Genomic DNA, 21,620 nt, shown 5'->3' with positions numbered 1-21,620 from the left:
CAGCAGGCTTAAGTCATTCCCCTTCTTCTGCCAATAGATAGTTAATATTAGATCCTCCCACCAGTTTATGGTCCAATAAAGAAACTCTTCTTATCTAAGCTAAACTCCAGCCTGATATCTACACATGACTCTGAGAACTTTTCTACTAAGTTTGAGTCTGATTATCAATGCCCTCTATTACAACTTGCACCAATTACCCATTCTCAAAAAACACAGTTTGTAGAGTATATATAATTTTTCACCTAAACTCCAACTTTGAGTATGTTCTCTCACTAATAAGTCTTTCTCAATAACTCTACTGAGTTAACACATTCCACATTGAGACAGATTTAATTGTTTCAAATCTGTAGACCTCACATAAAATATAAGCTCCCTCAGGGTTAGTATGTATACACACACAATAAGCATATGTATATATGTACACATATGCATATGTGTAAACATGGGCACATGTATATATTGTATTTATATATGCATAAATGTTATGTATATTTTATATATGCCTTTACATCTAATACTGTGTCTTGCATTTAGTAGACTTGTAGTAAATGCTCTTTCAATTGAATTTTGAAAGAGAAGATCTTGGGCAAACAAGGGTCAAGATTTGTGTTACAAGCATTCCTTTTCTTATTTACCACAAAGACTAAATTAGATAAATGTAGAAGAAATCTTCAATAAAGAAAAACATATGGCATTCCAAATGTTAATTCTCAGCAAACCCATAGGAGATTCAAAATTCTGGAAAAAACAATAAATCCTTCAAAGATATTTTTGAGAATAAGTACCTGCTCTGAGACAAACTCTTAAAGGGACAATCTTTATTTAAAATCTTTAAATTGCTATCAGGTTTGAGCTCTCAATTTTATCTTCCTCTACCTCTTCTGATATCATGGAATCAAAAATTTCAGAATTAGAAAGGATTTCATCCAATCAATACCAGAACAGAAATTCCATATACATTCCAACAATCCTTGGAAATCATAACCCATCCTATCTTGAAGGAATCTAGTAAGAGGGAACTTATTAAAACATAAGGCAACTCATATTTTTAGACATTATAATGCCTAGGATATCTTTTGAGATAAAAAGCTAAAATGTATTTTTTTTGGAGGAGGAGGTATAATTTTTATTAAATTAATTATATGCAGTTATGTTAAACAAATCTAATTTCTATTACACATGATAGACTTTCTGCATCATTACATATCTTCTTGTCCTTTTCTAGTATCTAAGGATAATATGCATAGTGCTAAGGCTAAGTCACCATGTTTTCCCCGATATTATTCCCTCTCATCTTATTTTTAATGTCATTCCATTGAGAAACTTGCATTTTATAGGGTCTGATGCGTTGCATCATTCATCGATATTTTGATCAGTAGTATAGTCAAAGGTGTTTTGGGAAAGAGGGAAAAGTTTCAAATAACATCACCCCCAAATTGAACAAAATTTTTCCAGTGTATTGTAATAAAAAGCACTGTAAAAAGCAAAAAGCTCAGAAAAAGCCCATGTTCAAACTGACATAGGAGAGAGAATTAAGGGAATATCAGGAAAATATTATTTTATGTGATTCAAACTGCTCCTTCAAATTTAAGCTTTTTGTGGAAAACATTTAAATTCCCTGCCCTTCCTTCTCTAAGAATAACTTATTATTATTGCAACATCTATCATATGACTTCCTGAATAAACTACACAGAAAAATTCTGCACCTTCACACTTTGAGGCTATGTTTATATGAGTGTCACTGAAGGAAGAGCCCCATATAATTCTATAGTGGTAGTTCTCAAAGTGGGGTCTAGGGATTCTTAGAGATCCCTGAGATGCTTTTGAGGAATCTGTGATATAAAATCTATTTTAATAATAATACTAAAATATTTCAATTTATAGCATAATAAAAACTGATAGATATAATCAAGGATTCCTCAATAATTTTTGAGTAGTCCTGAGACAAAACTTTTTGAGTATAGGTATTTCAGAGGGTACATGCTGGGCATTCTCTCCTCAGACTAGTTACTTTTTCAATCCATGAAATAGTAGGGATGGTCCATTATCTCTGTAAGTGTGAGATAGCCTCAAAGAATCAGAAAACACGAGAACTGGAAAATACCTTAAAGACCATTTATTCCAAGACACATATAAGACTAATCTCTATTCTAATATACCTAGCAATTAATTATCTAGTCTCTGCTTGAAGAGATAAAGAAAATGCTCTATCTCCTGAGATGATCAATTCCATTTTTAGATCAAATTAAGAAAAGTTTTTTTCTCCCCTTATATCAAGTCCAAATTATATTTTTGCAACTTCCACCCATTGCTTCTGGTTATATCCTGAGCCAAATGAAACAACTCTAATCTCTCTACGATAGTCCTTTAAATGTCATGTAATGATATTGTACCTACTGAGTTTTCTCATTCAAGTGAAACCTTCCCTATTACTTTACCTGTTCCTTGAAGGATGCAGATCCAAGGACCTTCATCATACTACCTTTTCCTCATATGAACACTTTGCTGGCTTGGAAATATTATTTTTAAACAAGAATGGCAAGAAGGGTTCCCTATATTTCAGATAGATCAATCATGCATTCAAATTTGTATTGGAAGAATCAGCATATTTTTGTCATTTGAGAATAGAATGATAGCTCTTGATATCATCAGAAATGAGCATGGTCAAATTAATCATTTGAAGATGAGTGCCAATCTGTCAAATATACATACCCACATACATATTGATATATGTATTATATATACACATGTATATATATCCCATGTATAACATGTGTTATATGTGAGTATGATAAAATATACATAATTAATTGTGCTAAAATTTTATTTGAAACAATAATGATCACTTTTTAAATGTGGATTTCACATTTATTTCTAACTTTTTAAAGGCAGTGCTCATACACATTTACATATGCAAAAATGTTTCAACATTCTCTTCTGTTTGAGGCACCTTTGGTATCTTTACACATTATTTTGTTATATTTTTTCAGAAAGGCATTAATTAGGATGATTATAAATTATTCATCCTAACTACTAAACTTTCAAGAAATAACTGTTAAACTACAGAGATACCCACTACAGTTCTATAATTTGATTCATGCAAATCTGTCAGGAGTAAAATCAACCACAATTTAATTTCAAATCTTCCCAACCAGCAGCTGTACAATTTATGCACTGCTTTTCTATTTTTACTACTGGATAATGACAATGATGAATTCCTTTACAAGGAAATACATATTCATCAAAAAGACTCAGTTCAAGACTATACCCCTTCCCAAAGCTATGAATGTACAAGACCCATTTTCCTGTGGCTAGAGATTTATTTGGGAATATGATGGAATTGTGCCCACACTGCATCTCATGACGATTTAATAATTCACCTAAATTAAACCTGCAGCACTGCTTAGTTGTAACCATAGTAATCAGTATTATTAAAATTGGTGTCAGCTATAATAATATTAAGTGCATTAGGATGAACAAATAATTAGCTATAGATGTTCACACCCTAGCAATGTATATATACTGGGTCAAAAGTTATTAATTGGAAACCAGTCCATAATGAACTAATTACTTACACGTTCACTGCTCTTGTGACCTGTTTGTCCATGAAGAGAACAAGGAAAACTTGAGTCTTGGTTCATTAGCAATGACTTAAATCTTTTGTGACAATTTTGAATTTACAAACTGTTCTGTCATGAGCAATTACTTAAAATGTAAAATGATAGGGATACTGGCACATTTATATAAATTGATTAAGACCATTTGTTCAGAGCAACAAAATATACTAGAATCATATAATCTGTACAGCAAAACAGATTTTAAAATGACCTACAACTGAAATGGATGGGAAGAATATTTTTTTTAAAAGTAATCTGTGTATCTCATTTTCTCTGAGTGAATCATTTTATAAATAGATTGTTTGGCTTAATAAGATAACTCAACTGAAGTTGCCAACATACAGGTACTAAGTTTTCTAAAAGAAACATATATATTTCTATTTGTCTATTTAGATTATGGAATAAGTTTTTCAGATATCATTTATAAAATAAAATACTAGATCAATCATGCTTATAGCAACTAATCTCCTCATTTATTTACATCATATAATTTAGAAAGATACCAGAATATGCTTATGTTAATAATGCTTCATTGTAAGTATAAAATATTACTTGAAAACTTTTTCATGAGGCATATGTTATTATATTAAGCTTCTTAATACTCAATACAGTTATTGCTAGATATTACCTTTTCAATTTGCAGAGCTTAAGCTTAACCATATTCTATTTTGTCTTAGAATTCAGCATTTTTCTCTTAAGCATTTTAAAAGAAACACTTACAGCTGGACCCAAGGCAAAGCAAGCAGGACTTTCTTCCCTCTAGGTGCCAGAATTTAGAAGGGCTCTCCATCATCCCTAAGCTAGTGGCCACAAACAATCTAGTTATAGTCATTCATCACTGATATAAATACCATCTAGCCTTTCCAGTATATCTGCTAAGTTCAATGTATTTATTCATCATCATCATAGTAGCTAAATTGATTTTGATACAAGAATATTTTGAAATATACATGCAAAATAACATTTTATGGAAATCCATTTCTCTATCTTTATAAAAATAACATATTTATCTCCAATATCATTAACTATATATACATATATTGATATATAAAGATGTAACTTAGAAAATAGTATAAAAATCTGTAGGGATGACTGATTCAGCAACTTTAGCTTAATATTCTCCAACGCTATCATCCTATCTGGTGCTGCAGAAACTCCACTGTTCTGATACTAACAGCAGTCTTTGTGCTGAAGTAGTCTGATATCTGGACCTACTATTGCTTCAGATCAGTTCCCAAGTTTAGAGCAGATCAACAGCTGGCCTTTTTTTTTGTATCGGTATGATCAAGTAATAAATATCTGCAACTAAAACTTCTGGTCTTATTAATAACTTAAATTTCATATATTAAACAAAAGAAAACAAAAAACAACAGCAGCAACAAAACAAAAAAATATATAACATCAAAGGTACTGTATTTTCAGTTTCTCAATTTATCTAATATATATAGGACTTCTTTTTGCTTGTCCTCAACTTACCCTATTCTGTTTTATCCACTTCTTTGTTAGGAGACATTTAAAAATATTTCTATTTATAAACTAAATTTATATCAAATGTGTAAGAAGTTAAATCTCACTGAGTTTACAAAATTTACTTCTACACTGAGACTTACTTGCATAAAGATCAGAGGCCAAAGTTTACCATCCACCTTAATAGACATTTCCAGCTGACCCTGTCCCACTGTTCTGGGAGCCAAAGGAGATGTGAAATCCCAGGGTCTACTTCCCCTCACCTCTTGAAAAAAACTAAGTCAGCACAGATCTCTGCAAAAACACAAAACCAAAGGACAACAACAACAACAACAAAAATAACCCACACTAACATTTGTTTTAAGCCATATAACTGTCAACTTCTAAAATGTTTCGGGAAAGTTTTGTTGTCTAATCCAAAAGTTTCAGTGATAAGAGCTCTGAATAAAAGTTTAATTAGAAGATATTATGTTGGCAACTAAGAAGTGACACAAAGATTATGGAATACAAGGATGGGGAACTGAAAGGAATTTGGACCCCAAATGAGTAACGGATCTCATCAGATTTGCACCATCTTGGACCAGCAACAACACCTTCCCTGATTCTTTCACCAGTCACAGCCACTACACTTGACAAATCTTTCAGTACAAATCATCTTTTAGAATACTCTTAGCTAGCATAATTGAAAAAAAGAGAGAAAAAAACAATCAGCAATTAAAACAAATGAATGAAGCACAGATAGATAAGAAAAAAGAATAATCATATCATATAATGCATAAATTTATATAAAAAATTTAAGTTAAAAATGGAAAAATATTTACAAAAATTATAAGATTCCCAAATTAATAGAATATGAAATAGGGATCTTAATGAAATTTCTGGGAAAAAAGCAATCAAATTAAGTATGAAGAAATTATTAAAAGGGATAGGGAATCCTGATATAGATTTATAGATTAGTGATTTATATTTATCATACATAATTTTCAAAAATTATGAAAGAAAACCATCTATTTACCATATCTGCCATACATTTCAGCAGCATCTCAGATTCAAATGAGCTTAATATCATAAGAAAAGGGGCTTTGAGAGATTAGAAGATTTTTGAGGGAAAATTAGCTAAGGATTAAGGTATGCATATGTGTGTATGCATATGTTTATATACATATGTGTACATGTATGCAAATATTGGATTCTTTGGGGAATAAAATACTCCTCCCCTAAGATGGCAATTAGGTGGGTTGATAGAGTGCAAGACTCATAGTCATGAAGACCCGAGTTCAAATTGACTCAGACACCTACTTAGCTATCTGACCTTTGGCAAGTCATTTAACCATGTTTATTTCAGTTTCCTCATCTATAAAATGAGTTGGAGAAGAAAATGGTAAACCATTCTATCTTTTAGCCAAGAAAACCCACATGGGATCACAAATAGTCAAACACAACTGAATAATAACAAGACCTAAACCCAAACTCAAGTCACTCAAAGAAGCTCCACATGAAGTAGTATAATGAAGGTGAAGGTCAACAGATTAAAGAGGAAGAATTTCAATTTTTTCTCTGCTCTCGGCTCCCTCAGCCCTACTCTATCTTGCTTTCTTCCCATGGATGGACTTTTTACAATATCTTCTCATGTTTCTTCATACATCCTCTACTTCCGTCTTGTTCCAGGCATCAGAACTCTTAGCTATAACTCAGAAACTGCAACATTTTTTGTGACTATAATTACCAGTACTTATTTTTAATTAAATATGTAAGTTTTATGGTAGATATTATAGTAATATTTTTGAACTGATTTGCCGATGTTATTGGTAGAAGCTCTCAATGATATATTTTCCCTTATCAAGGCAGATCAATACCTGTTCAGCCATTGTTAGTGCTAAATTGTTGGTTTTGTCCACTGAAATATTCACTGATTTGCCCAGACTCACAAAGTCAATTTGTGTCAGAGGAAGGATGTGAATGGAAGTTATCTGGGGTTCACTCTATATACTTTATGCCATGCTACAATCTCTTATATTTAATCCATCCACATTTTATTACAGAAAAAATGCCACAATCAAGATCTAAAACAATGGTTTTTACTAATTTGTAAATGAGAAAAGTTACATGCTCTAAGCTTATGAGATCTTAAATCAACTTTTTTTCCTTTCTTTTTTTTTTTCCTTTTTTCCTTTTTTTCTTTTTTGCTGAGGCAATTGGAATTAAGTGACTTGCCCAGGGTCACACAGCCAGGAAATGTTAAGTGTTTGAGACCAAATTTAAGTCCTGACTGCAGGGCTGATGCTCTATCTACTGCATCACCTAACTGCCCCTCTTTAATTTGTTTTAACAAGAATTTATTCAGTGTTTTTTATATGCTAGATACTTTTTCTCACTATTGTGAGTTGTGACTGAGAAAACAAATTTTTTCTGCCCAATTTTGGCATATATGTAAAAAAATTGTTTTTGTTTAGGTTTGTTGGAAGAATCAATCTTTCACTCTTTTATTTTTCTTTTTTGTTTTCTTGAAAGCTTTGTTCAAAATGAAGTTGACATCTTTAATTATTGAATCTAGGTCCTTTGCCATACTAGGTTTGTGTGTTAGAAGGAAATGACATATCTTCTAGCATCTTTGCCAAGAAAACTCCAAATGGAGTCATAAAGGGTCAGACATGACTGAAAAATGATTGAACAGCCTATCTATGAATCTGTATTCCTATATATACTCCTGAATTGCAGAGTCATTATGAACTGAAGGATTAACAATGCACACACACATTCCATACACACACACACACACACACACACACATACACACATATATATATATTTCATAGTTTTATCAATTTAGAGATATTGGTACCTTAAAGCTCATCTTACCTAACAACTTCCTTTTTAAAATGGGGAAATTTTGACAATCGAAGTTAAGTAACTTATTTAAGATTTTATATATATAATTTAAAATATAACACTTAAAAATATAGCAAGTGGCAAAACCTAGACTTGAATTTAGTTCCATGACTCCAACCAAGTGGTCTTTTTCAGTGAATCATAGTGTCACAAAGCAGTAACAATATATTCACAAATATTTTAATGGAAATATTTTAATCTTACCTTCAGACATTCTTCTTGCTTGAACAGGTCCTCAAAGTCTTTAGCATTGAGATCAGGGGTATTAAGAAGAAATTCCACTTCGGATATGGTTTGTATGACCCGAAGAATCTCAGCAAGATAAGTAGAAGGCACATAAGAGGTTTCCAAAGGCAAACCTTCGGTCATCACCATTGTTGTTTCTTCACGAACAGTTTGCTGGTATAGATATACAATAGAATGTTCTTTTAGTTTCCTAATAATTTGAAAGATACCCAGTGATTTGATCTAAATTCCATCCATATAAAACAGATGAAAACTGATTACAAATGCATATCCTTTAAAAGAGAAATTTCAATTAAATCAAAGAAGATGAAGATATTTCCAAACTCTCTTTTGGAATTTAGCAACCTGGGATAAGTTATGCTAAACATGATCTAAGAAGTACTTAAAAGCAACATAATACAGGCAAGAGACAAAAGGGAGGAAGAGACATGGTGAATACTCTTCTGTATTTTTGGTATTCTTTAACTACATTTCCCTCTCCACCCAATCACAATATTATGAGATAATTAAATATAGTGGATAAGAGTGTGTTAGGAAGAACCGAGTTGAGATCTAACCCTAGTCACATACTAGTCATGTGGTCCTGCACAAATCAGTTAACCACTTTCTGCCTCAGTTTCCCCAACTGCAAAATAGAAGTGATAATAACAATTCTCTCTCAGGATTGTTGTGAAGATTAAATGAGTCATTTAGAAAGTGCTCAATACAATACCCAGAACATTATGAATATTTAGTATGTGCTCATTTGCTTTCTCATTCTGTCTCATTACTAATTCTTGTGAAGGAATTACGTGTTAATTAAAGTTATTAGAAAATGGCTTTGTATTTTGATATTTCTGAGTGCAATTTATATTTTGATAGTACCCCAACTATTTTTAAAGTTAAGTGTAGTAGACATCACTCCCATTTTTGCCAACAGCCCTTTTCTGTTCTGGGTTTCTGAGAGCGGTAGTAACCTAAAACTACAAATAAAATTGCTCTAGGATTTACCAGATCACAATTCTGCTCTCGTCTTCACTACTTTCCCTAGATTCCTTCCTGCCCTGAGAAAGAGCAAATAAATTTGACTGACCAATTTAGATAGGAACTATATTTCTGAGGGCTAACATACCAGGGCATCAGGACTGTCTTGGAATTATTTTAGCTAAAATTTTAGAATGAAAATTAATTGTAATCAGAACCTATCTGATGATGTAATCTTAGTCACCACAACTTCTGTATCTTTGAAGACTAAGTGCCTTTGGAAAGAAGTTTTGTTGCTTGGGTCAACTGAAAACTATGGTTTCAATGGTTTTGCAAAAATTCTCCACTAGACCTGTAAACAGAATCATATAGTTCTATGGTGTCTTCACAAAAAGACCACAACCCACAAATGTGAAATAAATAAAAGGAATCATTTAATTATTTGCTCACAGAACAAATCTTTCATAACTTAATAAGAAGTTAAACTTGCCCAATAAATGCTACATTACTGTTTTCTTCTCTTTTATTTAATTTGAAAGTTTCACTTTTAGAATCCTAAAACTTCTAGCACAACCACTTTGTAAAAGTTAATTCAAGTTATTTGATTACAGACAATTCTCTTTCTTTCTGCAAATGTAATTTTTCTCAAAGAATTCTGAAAGAAATTTATGTTCCCAAACCACTTAGGTTAATTTTACAGTACTGTGCTCTCTCTTTGTCTCTCTGTGTCTCTTTGTTTCTCTTTGTCTCTGTCTCTGTTATTCTCTCTATGAATCTGTGTCTCTGTGTCTGTCTGTCTGTCTCTTTCTGTCTGTGCCTGTCTTTCTCTGTGTCTGCCTCTGTCATTCTGTTTCTCTCTGTTTTTCTTTCTCTCTGAGTATATACGTATGTGTCATCTTTCCTCCCTTTGGCTCCTCAGTTCTGTACTTTATGGCAAATCCCTCCTCCCTCCAGCAACATTCCCTGTCCCAATAAAAGCCTCCTCTTCCAAATGAAAACAGAAGTGTGGAGAGACCAGCACCTCCACAGTTGCATAAAAGCTTTGCTTGAAAATTCTGCAACAAGAGAGAACTTTGTTCCATCTGCCAAGTCATCCATATATCTGGCCACTACATATTAGTCTTCCCTTGTCCATGCTTCGGTACCTCATGTATGCCACTGGCTTACCACAAGATGTCAATCTGTAGAGTGTTCTTCTTCCTCTTCTCCTTTGTCTCTATTCCGGCCCCCTCCTATCTTTGAACTCTATGCCCAGCCCTTTTCAACCAGAAACAAGCAAGAATAGTGTCCCTCTCTTCTTTCCCCATGTCTTCAGATGAGCTCTCACTATTTAAAAATCAATTTTCTCAGAACAGTCCACATATGTAAAGTTGATAACAATCTATACAACTTGTTTTCTTACAATTCATTTTTGAGTATCCATACTTCTAGGGTATATATCTATGGGAAAATCTATTTAAATATACATATTCATAAATAAATAAAAAATAGAAATGAATCAGATCAATTATAGGTTAGCCAATTAATTATTTTTCTCTCAAATTACTATAATGTTAACGCTGAAATATTGATCTAAGTTGAAAGAAATGTTATTTTCCCCAGTTCATTTGATAGAAAATAGAAGCTAGTAGACTATTTCACAATTTAAATTAGTTTGGTGGAAAAATATCCAATTAGATAGTAAAAGATTAAGTGCTATGTGTGTGTGTGTGTGTGTGTGTGTGTGTGTGAAAATCACATATAAATAATTATTTTGCATTTAGTTTTGTACCTGTATGGATTTTTTTAAAAGCAGCACAGTAGTATCAGTATCATACTTTTGCTGACCACATGCTTTTATATATTATATCTATAAATGTGGGTTATAAATGTGACAGATTTGGTGTACAACTCTAAACTTCTAGATTGCAGCTTGGTGGTATCATAGTGCATAGAGTGCTGGACCTGGAGTCAATAAGATCCATTTTCCTTAGTTCAAATCTGGTCTCAGACACTTATGAGCTTTATGACCGTAGGTGAGTCACTTAACTCTATTTTCCTCAGTTTTCTCATCTATAAAATGAGCTAGAGAAAGAAATGGCAAACTATTCTTCTTGGCAAGAAAACCTCAAATGGTGTCACAAAGAGTTGGACAAAATTGAAAAATGATTCAACAACAACAAATTTCTGAGCCTCTAACTGTGTAGAGAACACTTGAAGTTATAATATTAAAATTTTTTCTGCATTTAATTTTTGGCTAATTTTCTATGATTAAGAGAACAATTAATTTCAAATTTGAAATTTTTCATTAATTTTATTAATGATTCAATAATCTTATATACTTGAATACATTTATTAAATTGATAGCATTTAATTCTCACAACCATAAGAGGAAAGTATGAGAGATTACTGGTAAGTTTTTAAGTAGTAGTATAAGTATGGAAATGTGAATTCTTTTGATTCTTAAGGTCAATTTTCTTTACTTTGTACAAGGATGATATTACCACATTTTACTATTACAGAGTTTGCTAATATTGATGTGAACCCAGTTTCCATTAATGATAGAACAAAGGATTCCTTAATTATAATCTTCATTTTATATAACAAACCATTATATTAATCATGTTATGGAATTAAAGTCATCATCACTTCCACCATCATCAATAATATCAAGAGTTAGCAGATATTCAGGGGATGGAGCCAAGATGGCAGAGATGACACACACTTCTCTCTGACCTTCTCCTACAACCCTCAGACTAATTAGCAAACCCAGCCTCTGAATTTGCTTTGGACTGGCAGAACCCACAAATATTGGGAGTGCAACAGATTACCAACAGAAGATAATTTAGAAGATCACCAGAAAAGGTCTGTTTCAATTGGAAACAGGAGGGAGGCAGCCAGCACAAGCAGCTGAGTACAAATGCCAGCTCAGATAGCACAGAGTCCCAGGGTGGTGCAGAATCCATGTGGTAGTTCAGACTCACTTGTGGCAGAGAATCTACAGAGAAGAATCTACAGCAGTGCTGGCTACTCTGCTTTGGCTGCAAGCCAGTAGATCAGCAGAGAAGTTAGAAAACATCCAACACAAACACAAATGTAAATAGTGAACCCCTAGCCAGAATCTCACAGGACCTGGCCATGCCTATCCAGCACCAGGAATGAGTCAGCACTGACTCACCTCAATTGCATTAACTTAGAGGAATCTTGGAAAACTTCTCCTGCCCTAAAAGCACATCTTAAGTTTTTTTTTTTTTTTTTAAATGAGTAAAAAAGTAATGAGAACTCTGATGATAGATATCTTCTACGGCAAAAGAAGAAGAGGTATCAAACCTGAGGAAACTAAAGGTATATGTCTTCTGATGAAGCCCCCCAAAATGATAAACTTGGTCCCCATCACACAAGGCTTTTTTAGAAGAAATTTAAAAGGATCTTAAACGAGAGCTAGAAAAAAAAAATGGGGAAAGAAAGGGAAACTTTGCAAGAGGGTTTGGTAAAGGTATAAAACTCATTAAAAGGTAGATTTGATAAAATGGAAAAAGAAAACAACTCCTAGAAAAATAGAATTACTGAAACAGAAAAAAAAAACTCCATAAAAACAGAATTTGTGAAATGGAAAAAGAAAATTACTCCTTATAAAACAGAATTTGTGAAATGGAAAAAAAATTCCATAGAACAAAATAGCTCATTTAAAAATTCAACTTGACAATTACAAAAAGAAGTAAAAAAAGTAAATAAAGAAAATCACTAAAATTCAGAAGTGAATACATGGAAATGAATGACTCAAAGAGACATCAAGAATCAGTCAAGCAAAACAAAAAAAAAATGAAAAAATAAAAAAAAAATACACAAAATACCTAATTGGGAAAACAACTGACATGGAAAATAGATCTAGGAGAAACAATCTAAGATTATTGGACTCCCTGAAATTTATGATGAAAAAAGAGCCTAGAGACTATTTTTCAGGAAATCATTAAAAAGAACTGCTTAAATGTCATAGAATCAGAAAGTAAAATGACCATTGAAAGAATTCACTGAATACCTCTTGAAAGTGACCCCCAATTTAAAACCTCAAGGAATATTGTGGCTAAATTTCAGAACTATCAGACCAAGGAAAAAATATTACAAGAAGCCAGAAAGAAACAATGCAAATACAGAGGAACCACAATAAAGATTACTCAGAACCTAGAAGCTTCCACTTTAAAGGATCAAAGGGCCTGGAATCTGATATTCCCAAAAGATGAAAGAGCTTGGAATGTAGCCAAGAATAAATTACCCTGCTAAATTGAACATTTTCTTTCAGGGAAGAAGATGAACATTCAACGAAACTGGTGAATTCTATTTATTTTTGATGAAAAGACCAGAGCTAAACAAAAAAAATTGACCTCCAAATATAGAATTCAATAGAAGCATAAAAAGGTAAAAAGAAAAAAAAAACTCTTGAGAACTATTTCTGTTATGGGTATACATAGAGAACACATGTATAAACTGATATTACTATTATAAAAAAGAAACTAAAGATGGAAAGGAGATTGTAATAGAAAAAAAGGGGAAAGTGGAGGTAAAATGAGGGAAATCACATCTCAGGAACAGGCAAAGAAAATCTATTATAATTGAGGGAAAGAAGGGAGGGTGACAATTATTGTGTGAATTTTACTCTCATCAGATTTGGTTCAAAAATGAATATTAGATATATTTTGTTTTACTGAGAAACCTTTCTCACCTTATAGAAAAATGGGAGGGTAAAGGCAAAAAGGGAAGGAGTAGGCTAAATAGAAGGAAAAACAGAAATTCTAGGGGAAAGGTATAAGAAATGGAGAGAGAGGCAAGTAGTGCTCATAAATAAAATATTGGGGAGGAGGGAAAGGGAAAAAGGAAAGAGAAAAGTATAATTTTGGGTTAAAAAGATGGCAGGAAATATAGAATTAGTAGTTTTAATTGTAAATGTGAATGGGGTGACCTCTCCCATAAAATGTAAGTAAATAGCAGACAGAATTAAAAGCCAGAATCCTACAATATGTTGTTTATAAGAAACACATTTAAAGCAGAGTGATACATACAGAGTAAAGGTAAAAGGCCAGAGCAGAATCTATTATGTTTCAGGTGAAATAAAAAAAGTAAAAAATAAAAAAAACAGGGGTAGCCATCCTGATCTCAGATCAAGCAAAAGCAAAAACTGATCTAATTAAAAGAGATAAGAAAGGAAACTATATCTTGCTAAAAGGTACTGTAGATAATGAAGCAATATCAATATTAAACATATATCTAAATTCCTAAAGGAGAAGTTAAGAGAGTTGCAAGAAGAAATAGATAGCAAAACTATAATAGTGGGAGATTTCTACCTTCCTCTCTCAGAGATAGATAAATTTAATCACAACATAAATAAGTTAAAGAGGTAAATAGATTATCAGAAAAACTAGATATGATATATCTTTGGAGAAAATTGAATTTAGACAGAAAGGAGTACACTTTCTTCTCGGCAGTTCATGGGACCTATACAAAAACTGACTATATATTAGGATACAAAGACCTCAAAATCAAATGCACAAAGGCAGAAATAGTTAATGCATTTTTTTCAGATCATGACGCAATAAAAATTATATTCAATAAAAGGTCAGGGGAAAATAGACCAAAAAGTAATTAGAAATTAATTATCTGAATCTCATTCTAAATAATGAATGGGTGAAACAGCAAATCATAGACACAATCAATAATTTCATCCAAGAGAATGTACCAATGAGATAATGTACCAAAATTTGTGGGTTGCAGCCAAAGCAGTAATAAGGGGAAATTTTATATCTCTAAATGCTTACTTGCATAAAATAGAGAAAGAGAAGATCAATGAATTGGGCTTGCAACTAAAAAAAGCTAGAAAAAGAACAAATTAAAAATCTCCAATCAATTACCAAACTTGCAATTCTAAAAATAAAAGGAGAGATCAATAAAATTGAAAGTAAAAAATACTGAATTGATGTGGCTTTCTTCAACACTGAGATGATTCAAATCAGTTCCACTTACTCAGTGATGAAGAGAGCCATCCATACCCAGAGAGAGAACCATGGGAATATTATGTGGAACACAACATAGCATTCTCACTCTCTCTGTTGTTATTTGCTTGCTTTTTTTTTTTCTTTTTCAGTTTTTTTTTTCCTTCTTCTTGATCTGATGTTTCTTGTGCAGCAAGATAACTGTATAAATAAATATGTATACATATATTGGAATTAACATGTATTTCAACATATTTAATATGTATTAGACTACCTGACAGTTAGGTGTGGGGGGAAAGAGGGAAAAATTTGGAACAAAAGGTTTTGCAAGAGTAAATGTTGGGAAATTACCCATGTATATGCTTTATAAATAAATTAATTCATTAATTTTAAGAAAAGAGTTAGCACTATTAAGTTTTCAAAAAACTTTGCATACACAATCTCATTTGGTTCTTACACCAATCCCATGAGGTAGATACTATAATTATTTTTATTTTACAGTAGAAGAAATTGAAATAAAGAGTTTAGATTACTTGTTTAGTATCCTGCAGTTAGAAATTATCCCATGAAGGATCTGATTTCAGGCCTTACTAAATCAAAATTTAGCTCTCTACTGTATCACTAAAATGCCTCCATACATATTAAACAGTCCATTGATTGTTAGTTTGCACTTTCTTTTACATAAAAGAAAATATTTCCATCTACTGGGTTGTAAAAATATTTTTCTGGAGAATTGAAAGATGACATTTACTTCAAACGCAACCTTTTAAAACTTTGCGTCATAGTCTAAAGTAGCTCAATCCCTACTGAGCTCATTAAGTACAATAGATAACTTCCATGAGTGTCTGATAAGATAACCACATGTTATCTAACTTTCATGTTAGAAATACTTCATAACTATAAAGTTAGCTATTTTAAGATGGATATTAACCCTCATAATTCCCTATAAAATTAGAACTGGATGAATGTTAAGTGACTTGGGAATATTTCATCAGTATTTCTGTTCTGTTAACATTTCTGTTAAATGTTGAATCATATCAGTTATTTACCTTTAGAATAGATAGACATATATTTGATTATGAAAGAAGTGTCAAAAATCACATTTAGCTATTTAAACCCATCACATTTTTCTAATGTACAAAGTATATTAATCTATTCAATATTAATATATAGTCAAAGAATTTATGTTGGGTAATATACTACATGATAAAATCTTTATCACTTATCTTTACATTCAATTAGTAATCAGTCCAGTATTTGTTGTTGAAAAGTACTAAAGAAGTAGTAAGTTAAGGTACATCACATTCAGCATATACTATTATTTTAAGATCCCTTTTAAGAGGAAAAGAGCAGAAAGAAAAAAGAAGAAGCAAAACTAAGCAAAGTTAGATACTGAATGCCATAATTTTTATCTGGCTTTATCTATTATCTGAGGTTAGGAATTTTAAGAGTAAATGATATAGAAAGGGGGTATATATCATGCTCCAAGACCTCAATTCCCTGATGTTATTACGTTCAATACATAACTTCTCTGAGGGTCTGATGAACTATCTTTTCTAAATATCTGATGAAATATCTTCTCTGGTCTTTAAATGTATCCTTCGCAATCAAAAATTTTATTTTTGCAAGGTGGTTGCTGGCTACCCTATTTCTCTGCAGATCTGTTTAAATGTAAAGTACTTGGGAAATAAAACATAAATATTTGTTAAGATATTAAATATTGTAGTTGCTTAGCTGTAAAATAAGAGAGAATAACAAAATTAATAATTAGCTTGTCTTATCAGAGGGCTATTTAATTGGAATGAATCTGATTTGATCTTATTTAAGAAGAAACCAGCCAAAAATCATAATTAACTTTGCTTTTCTAAGGACATTAAAAGTAAAAAATAATGTCCAAATAATATTTTGTAGATATAGCTAGATATTTCTTAATAAATCAAATATATTTTTCTATTCTTATATTAAGTAGTGCCCATTCAAAAACTTATAATTGAAGGGTTTTCTACTTTGTTTTTCATTTGTATTATGTTGCTAAAATTGCTTAAAATGTTAATGTTAATACATTAAAATTTGGCATACTCATTTTGATTAATAAGCTCTAGAAATATATAAAAATGTATTTTTTGTCATTGAAAATTTACTTGACTTTCCATAATCATGGATTATATTAAATATCTGTTTAATATTAATATTGAATAAATGTGGACATTTATTATTTTGAATATTAAAACTTGATACATTCATTTTATGAGACTCTCACAAAATCTCTTAATTACCAAAAGAATACTTGTCTATATCTAATCTATTAGATTAGAGCTAATCTATTTCTATCTATATCCATTCATCTTTATAAATTAATATATTTCTCTCCCTCATTCTCTTTCTCATATTATCTCTATCTCAGAGAAATTTTAGGATATTTAGAAAAAAATTATATAACTATCATTATTAGACAGCTGTCTAGCTCATGTTAGCCAATTACACATAGTTGAAATATCTTTTGGTTTTCAAACTTTTCAATGATCTCTTTTGTATCCTCAGATAATACTCCATAGGAAAAAAAAATTTCTACAGAAAACAAAATGATGAGATGTTTATGCATTTAGTAACCTAATCTCTTCTTCCTTCTTAAAAATACATCACTTCTATAGATACTGATAGACGGGCATATCTAGAAAGGAGAAACTTGAAATCTTAGTTTAGTTTAATGAATAACACAACCACTGTAATAGGAAATTTTATATCTATGTTCTTTCCATATGTAAAAATGCATTCTTATATTGAAATTAAGTTTTCTTATTGGAATTCCATTAATTTTGATGCAAATATTTATATCATATACATTTTAGGTGTACAAATGCTGCCTAATCTTTGAAAATCAATTTCTTTGCAAATTCTTTTTCTAATATATCTTTACAGATACCTCAATAATATAAGAAACAAAGTATAGCTTTGTATCACACTGGCTGGTATCAAACAAAAAGGAAATAGGATTCAAGTGCCACCTCTGATACATACAGGCTTTTTGTTCTAAACATCCAATCTTTTAGTCTTTTAGACCCCTAGCTTATTAAACTGGGGTTAGAGGATCTCATATGGGGTCTTATAACTGAATTCATGGATTATGACATTATGAGTTATTATCAGTAAATGTTTTGATTTGTATACTTACTTTCTATACCTATATACTTGGGGTCATGCAAAAATTTCCTGTATGAAAAAGTGTCACAAATGGAAAAGGTTTAAATTATCTGCTCTAGACAACTCTTTCAGAAAACAAACTGCAGTGAAGGTGTTTATCTGAATTAGTAGAAGAATTTTTTTCACCTAGCAATTCATTATACCACTGAAGTCATAAGACAAAGCAAAGCATTCAGTCTCATTTTGTGGTAAGATATCTTAAAGGAGAAAAAGGGACCCATATGTGCAAAAATGTTTGTGACCACCCTTTTTAATAGTAGCTAGAAACTGGAAACTGAATGGATACCCAACAATTGGAGAATGGCTGAATAAATTATGATATATGAATGTTATGGAATATTATTGTTCTGTAAGAAATGACCAACAGGATGATTTCAGAGAGGCTTGGAGAGGCTTACATGAACTGATGCTAAGTGAAATGAGCAGAACCAGGAGATCACTATATAGGGCAACATCAAGACTATCTGATGATCAATTCTTGATGGATATGGCTCTCTTCAACAATGAGATGATTCAAATAATTTCTAATTGTTCATTGATGAAGAAAGCCATATAAAAGCCATATATACCCAGAGAGAGGCTTGTGGGAACTGAGTGTGGACCAGAACATAGAATTTTTATACTTTCTGTTAATGTTTGCTTGCATTTTGTTTTCCTTTTCAGGTTTTTTTTTTCTTTCTAGATCTGATTTTTCTTGTGCAGCAAGATAACTGTATAAATAATGTATACATATATTGGATTTAACATATATTTTAACATATTTAACATGTATTAGACTACTTACCATCTAGGGGGAGGAGTGAGAGAAAGGAGGGAAAAATTTGGAAAAGAAGGTTTTGCAAGGGTCAATGTTAAAAAGTTACACATGCATATGTTTTGTAAATAAGAAGCTGTAATAAAAAAAAAGAAAAGAAAGTGATATATAGTCCTGGATGGCATCCCATCTCAATAAGAAGATTATAAGTCATCATTCAGAATGATATAGGATCAGAGATAAGTTAACTGTGTTTAGGAATAGATACAGATAATTTTAAGAGCAAATTGTATGAATCTGAAGATATCATAACTAATATGGATACTTAATACATGACACTACTTTTCTCCATGATCATTTCCTTTATGATCTGACATTTCTCAGAATGTCAGAATGCTGAGAATGGGGCATAGTAGGAATAAAAAAAAGAAGATGCAGAAATCTCTACAAAGGCAATATCTACATGAAAACATAACATTTAAACAGGAAAAGGAAATTCAAATCTTGTACTTCAGATGGATTTATAAAGAATAAAGAAAACATAATCAAAAATATATTATATGAATAAAAAATAAAATTCAAAATAGACTGTAAGTGAAGAGAAACATTGAAAAAACTGATGCAAAGCAAAGTTTCTTTGAAAAAGATTCAACACAAGAACTACTACTACTACTACTACTAATATTTTTATTATTATTGGGGAAATATTTTGAATCTTGTATTTAATAAGTTGAGAAAGGGGGCAAAAGAAGGGGTAGAAATAGATAAAACTAAATAAAAATGAAGAAAGAAAACAACAATTAAAATAAATTCAAGGAATTTAGAATAGGTTGTGCTGGAAAGCTGGGTAAAGTTTTTTTGAAAATATCATCATAATAGGGTAAAGAAATTTAGTTCCACAGAAATAGTACTGATTTAAAAGAGGAAGGTGATTAAAACCAACTCAAAAACAAAGGAAGAAAAACCAGCCTAAGAAGTAGAATATTAAATGTAAATGTATTAAACCATCTAATAAAACGAATATGACAAATATGGTCAAGAACCATTTTTATATAAAAAATGTATCTCAAGATAAAGAAATAAATGAAATAAAAATAAGAGGCTAGGAAAAAATCTATTATGCATCAAATGAAAGCTAAAAACAAATGGGAGTTGTACTTCTAGTCAATAAAAACAGAAATAGCAAGCATATAATTGTCATTTAATTACAAGAATTTAAAGGGTTCTACTGCTTAATAAAAGTCCTTTTACTTGGTTAATAGGAACAAGTAAAACACTAGAAAAAGAGGTACAAGTGATTACTAAAATGATTTCTAAAGATTGCTAGAAAATTGATTTCAGAACCTTTTTGATTACAAATTTTGGTTGGAAGAATTTTGTTAGAATCTTTACAAATTGTTAAGTCATTAGAGTTGATAGAGACAATAATTATCTAATTTAGCATGGTTCAGTATGATTGATCTGATCTTACAAGGAGATGTTTTGGGCCAGAACCTGAAACAAGGTACTAAGTAGAACTAATTGATATAATGCTTGTGTTCACACCTTTAGAGAGCTCATATAAGCAAGAAGTATTTAAGTACTCATGGAGTTCACAAGTATGGGAGATTCACAAAGTAAACTTTGTAACTTTGTGATTCACACCTCCCTTAGTTGTGCCTCCAGAAGGAGGAATCAACCTTTGAGAGACCATATATAATAAGAGGCTCTTAGCTTTGGGTTAGTTAGTTACTAAGGGTTAGAGAGAGTTACTTAGGAACATTGACTGGGGTCAGAGAGGAGCACTCTAGAAGGAAGTCCACAAGCCCTCTCTCCGAGGCAAGAGAGATTCATTCCATTTTCAATTGGCTGGCTGGAGGCTGAAGTAAGCAGAGGCAGAAGCAAAGGACAAAGCTGCAAGAGCTCTCGGAACCAAGCAGAAAGATAGGCCTCTAAGAATCTAGCTATCTGGGCCCAAGGAAAAGACACAAGACTTGGAAGGAGAAAATAAATGTTTGCATTTTATCAGCTGGCTGCATCTTGGGTGATTATTACTTTCAACTGAAACTAAGGCTGCCTCCAGAAAACCTCCCAGAGAAACTCGCTCCCAGAGAGAACCATTATATTATTTTAAAAGGAGAAAATCACCACAGAATTTGACAATATTTGCCCACTGTTTCAGCAAGTAAAAGTATTTTCTCTTTCCAGTTCAACTTTGCAGAATAGTTCTTTATTACTTCTGCCTTTTATTGTAGTAAAACTAAATAGCAATATTTATTGCTATTTTATTGTTGCTGTTGTTTCCTCTTCATAATTTTGTAGGTGTGAGGATGAGAGAACTAAAGTGATCATTGAGTGAATTTTAAGTAATAAAGCAAAACTGCTGTATACTCAAATATACTTGGAAATATATACATCAGGATCTTTCCTAACCCTATCTCCTCACAAGGAGAAAAATATTCCTAAAAATAAAAACAATTTATATAAAATATTTTAGGTAGATAAATTCAAGTTTTCAAATTACAACAATCTACAATTTAT

At 31.6% G+C, this 21,620-nt stretch overlaps 1 protein-coding gene across 1 annotated transcript in view; it reads right to left on the bottom strand.

The window, feature by feature from the left end:
* Positions 1 to 21,620, bottom strand: part of DMD (dystrophin) — a 2,219,276-nt gene that overhangs the window by 1,282,871 nt on the left and 914,785 nt on the right. Inside the window, exon 42 of the mRNA XM_051991017.1 lies at positions 8,178 to 8,372. Within this exon, the coding sequence (XP_051846977.1) occupies positions 8,178 to 8,372 (195 nt within the window). The remainder of the gene's footprint in view (positions 1 to 8,177; positions 8,373 to 21,620) is intronic.

The sequence above is a fragment of the Antechinus flavipes genome, chromosome 3 (assembly GCF_016432865.1).
Source record: "Antechinus flavipes isolate AdamAnt ecotype Samford, QLD, Australia chromosome 3, AdamAnt_v2, whole genome shotgun sequence".
Lineage (NCBI taxonomy): Eukaryota > Metazoa > Chordata > Mammalia > Dasyuromorphia > Dasyuridae > Antechinus > Antechinus flavipes.
This window is presented reverse-complemented; position numbering and strand designations above follow the sequence as displayed.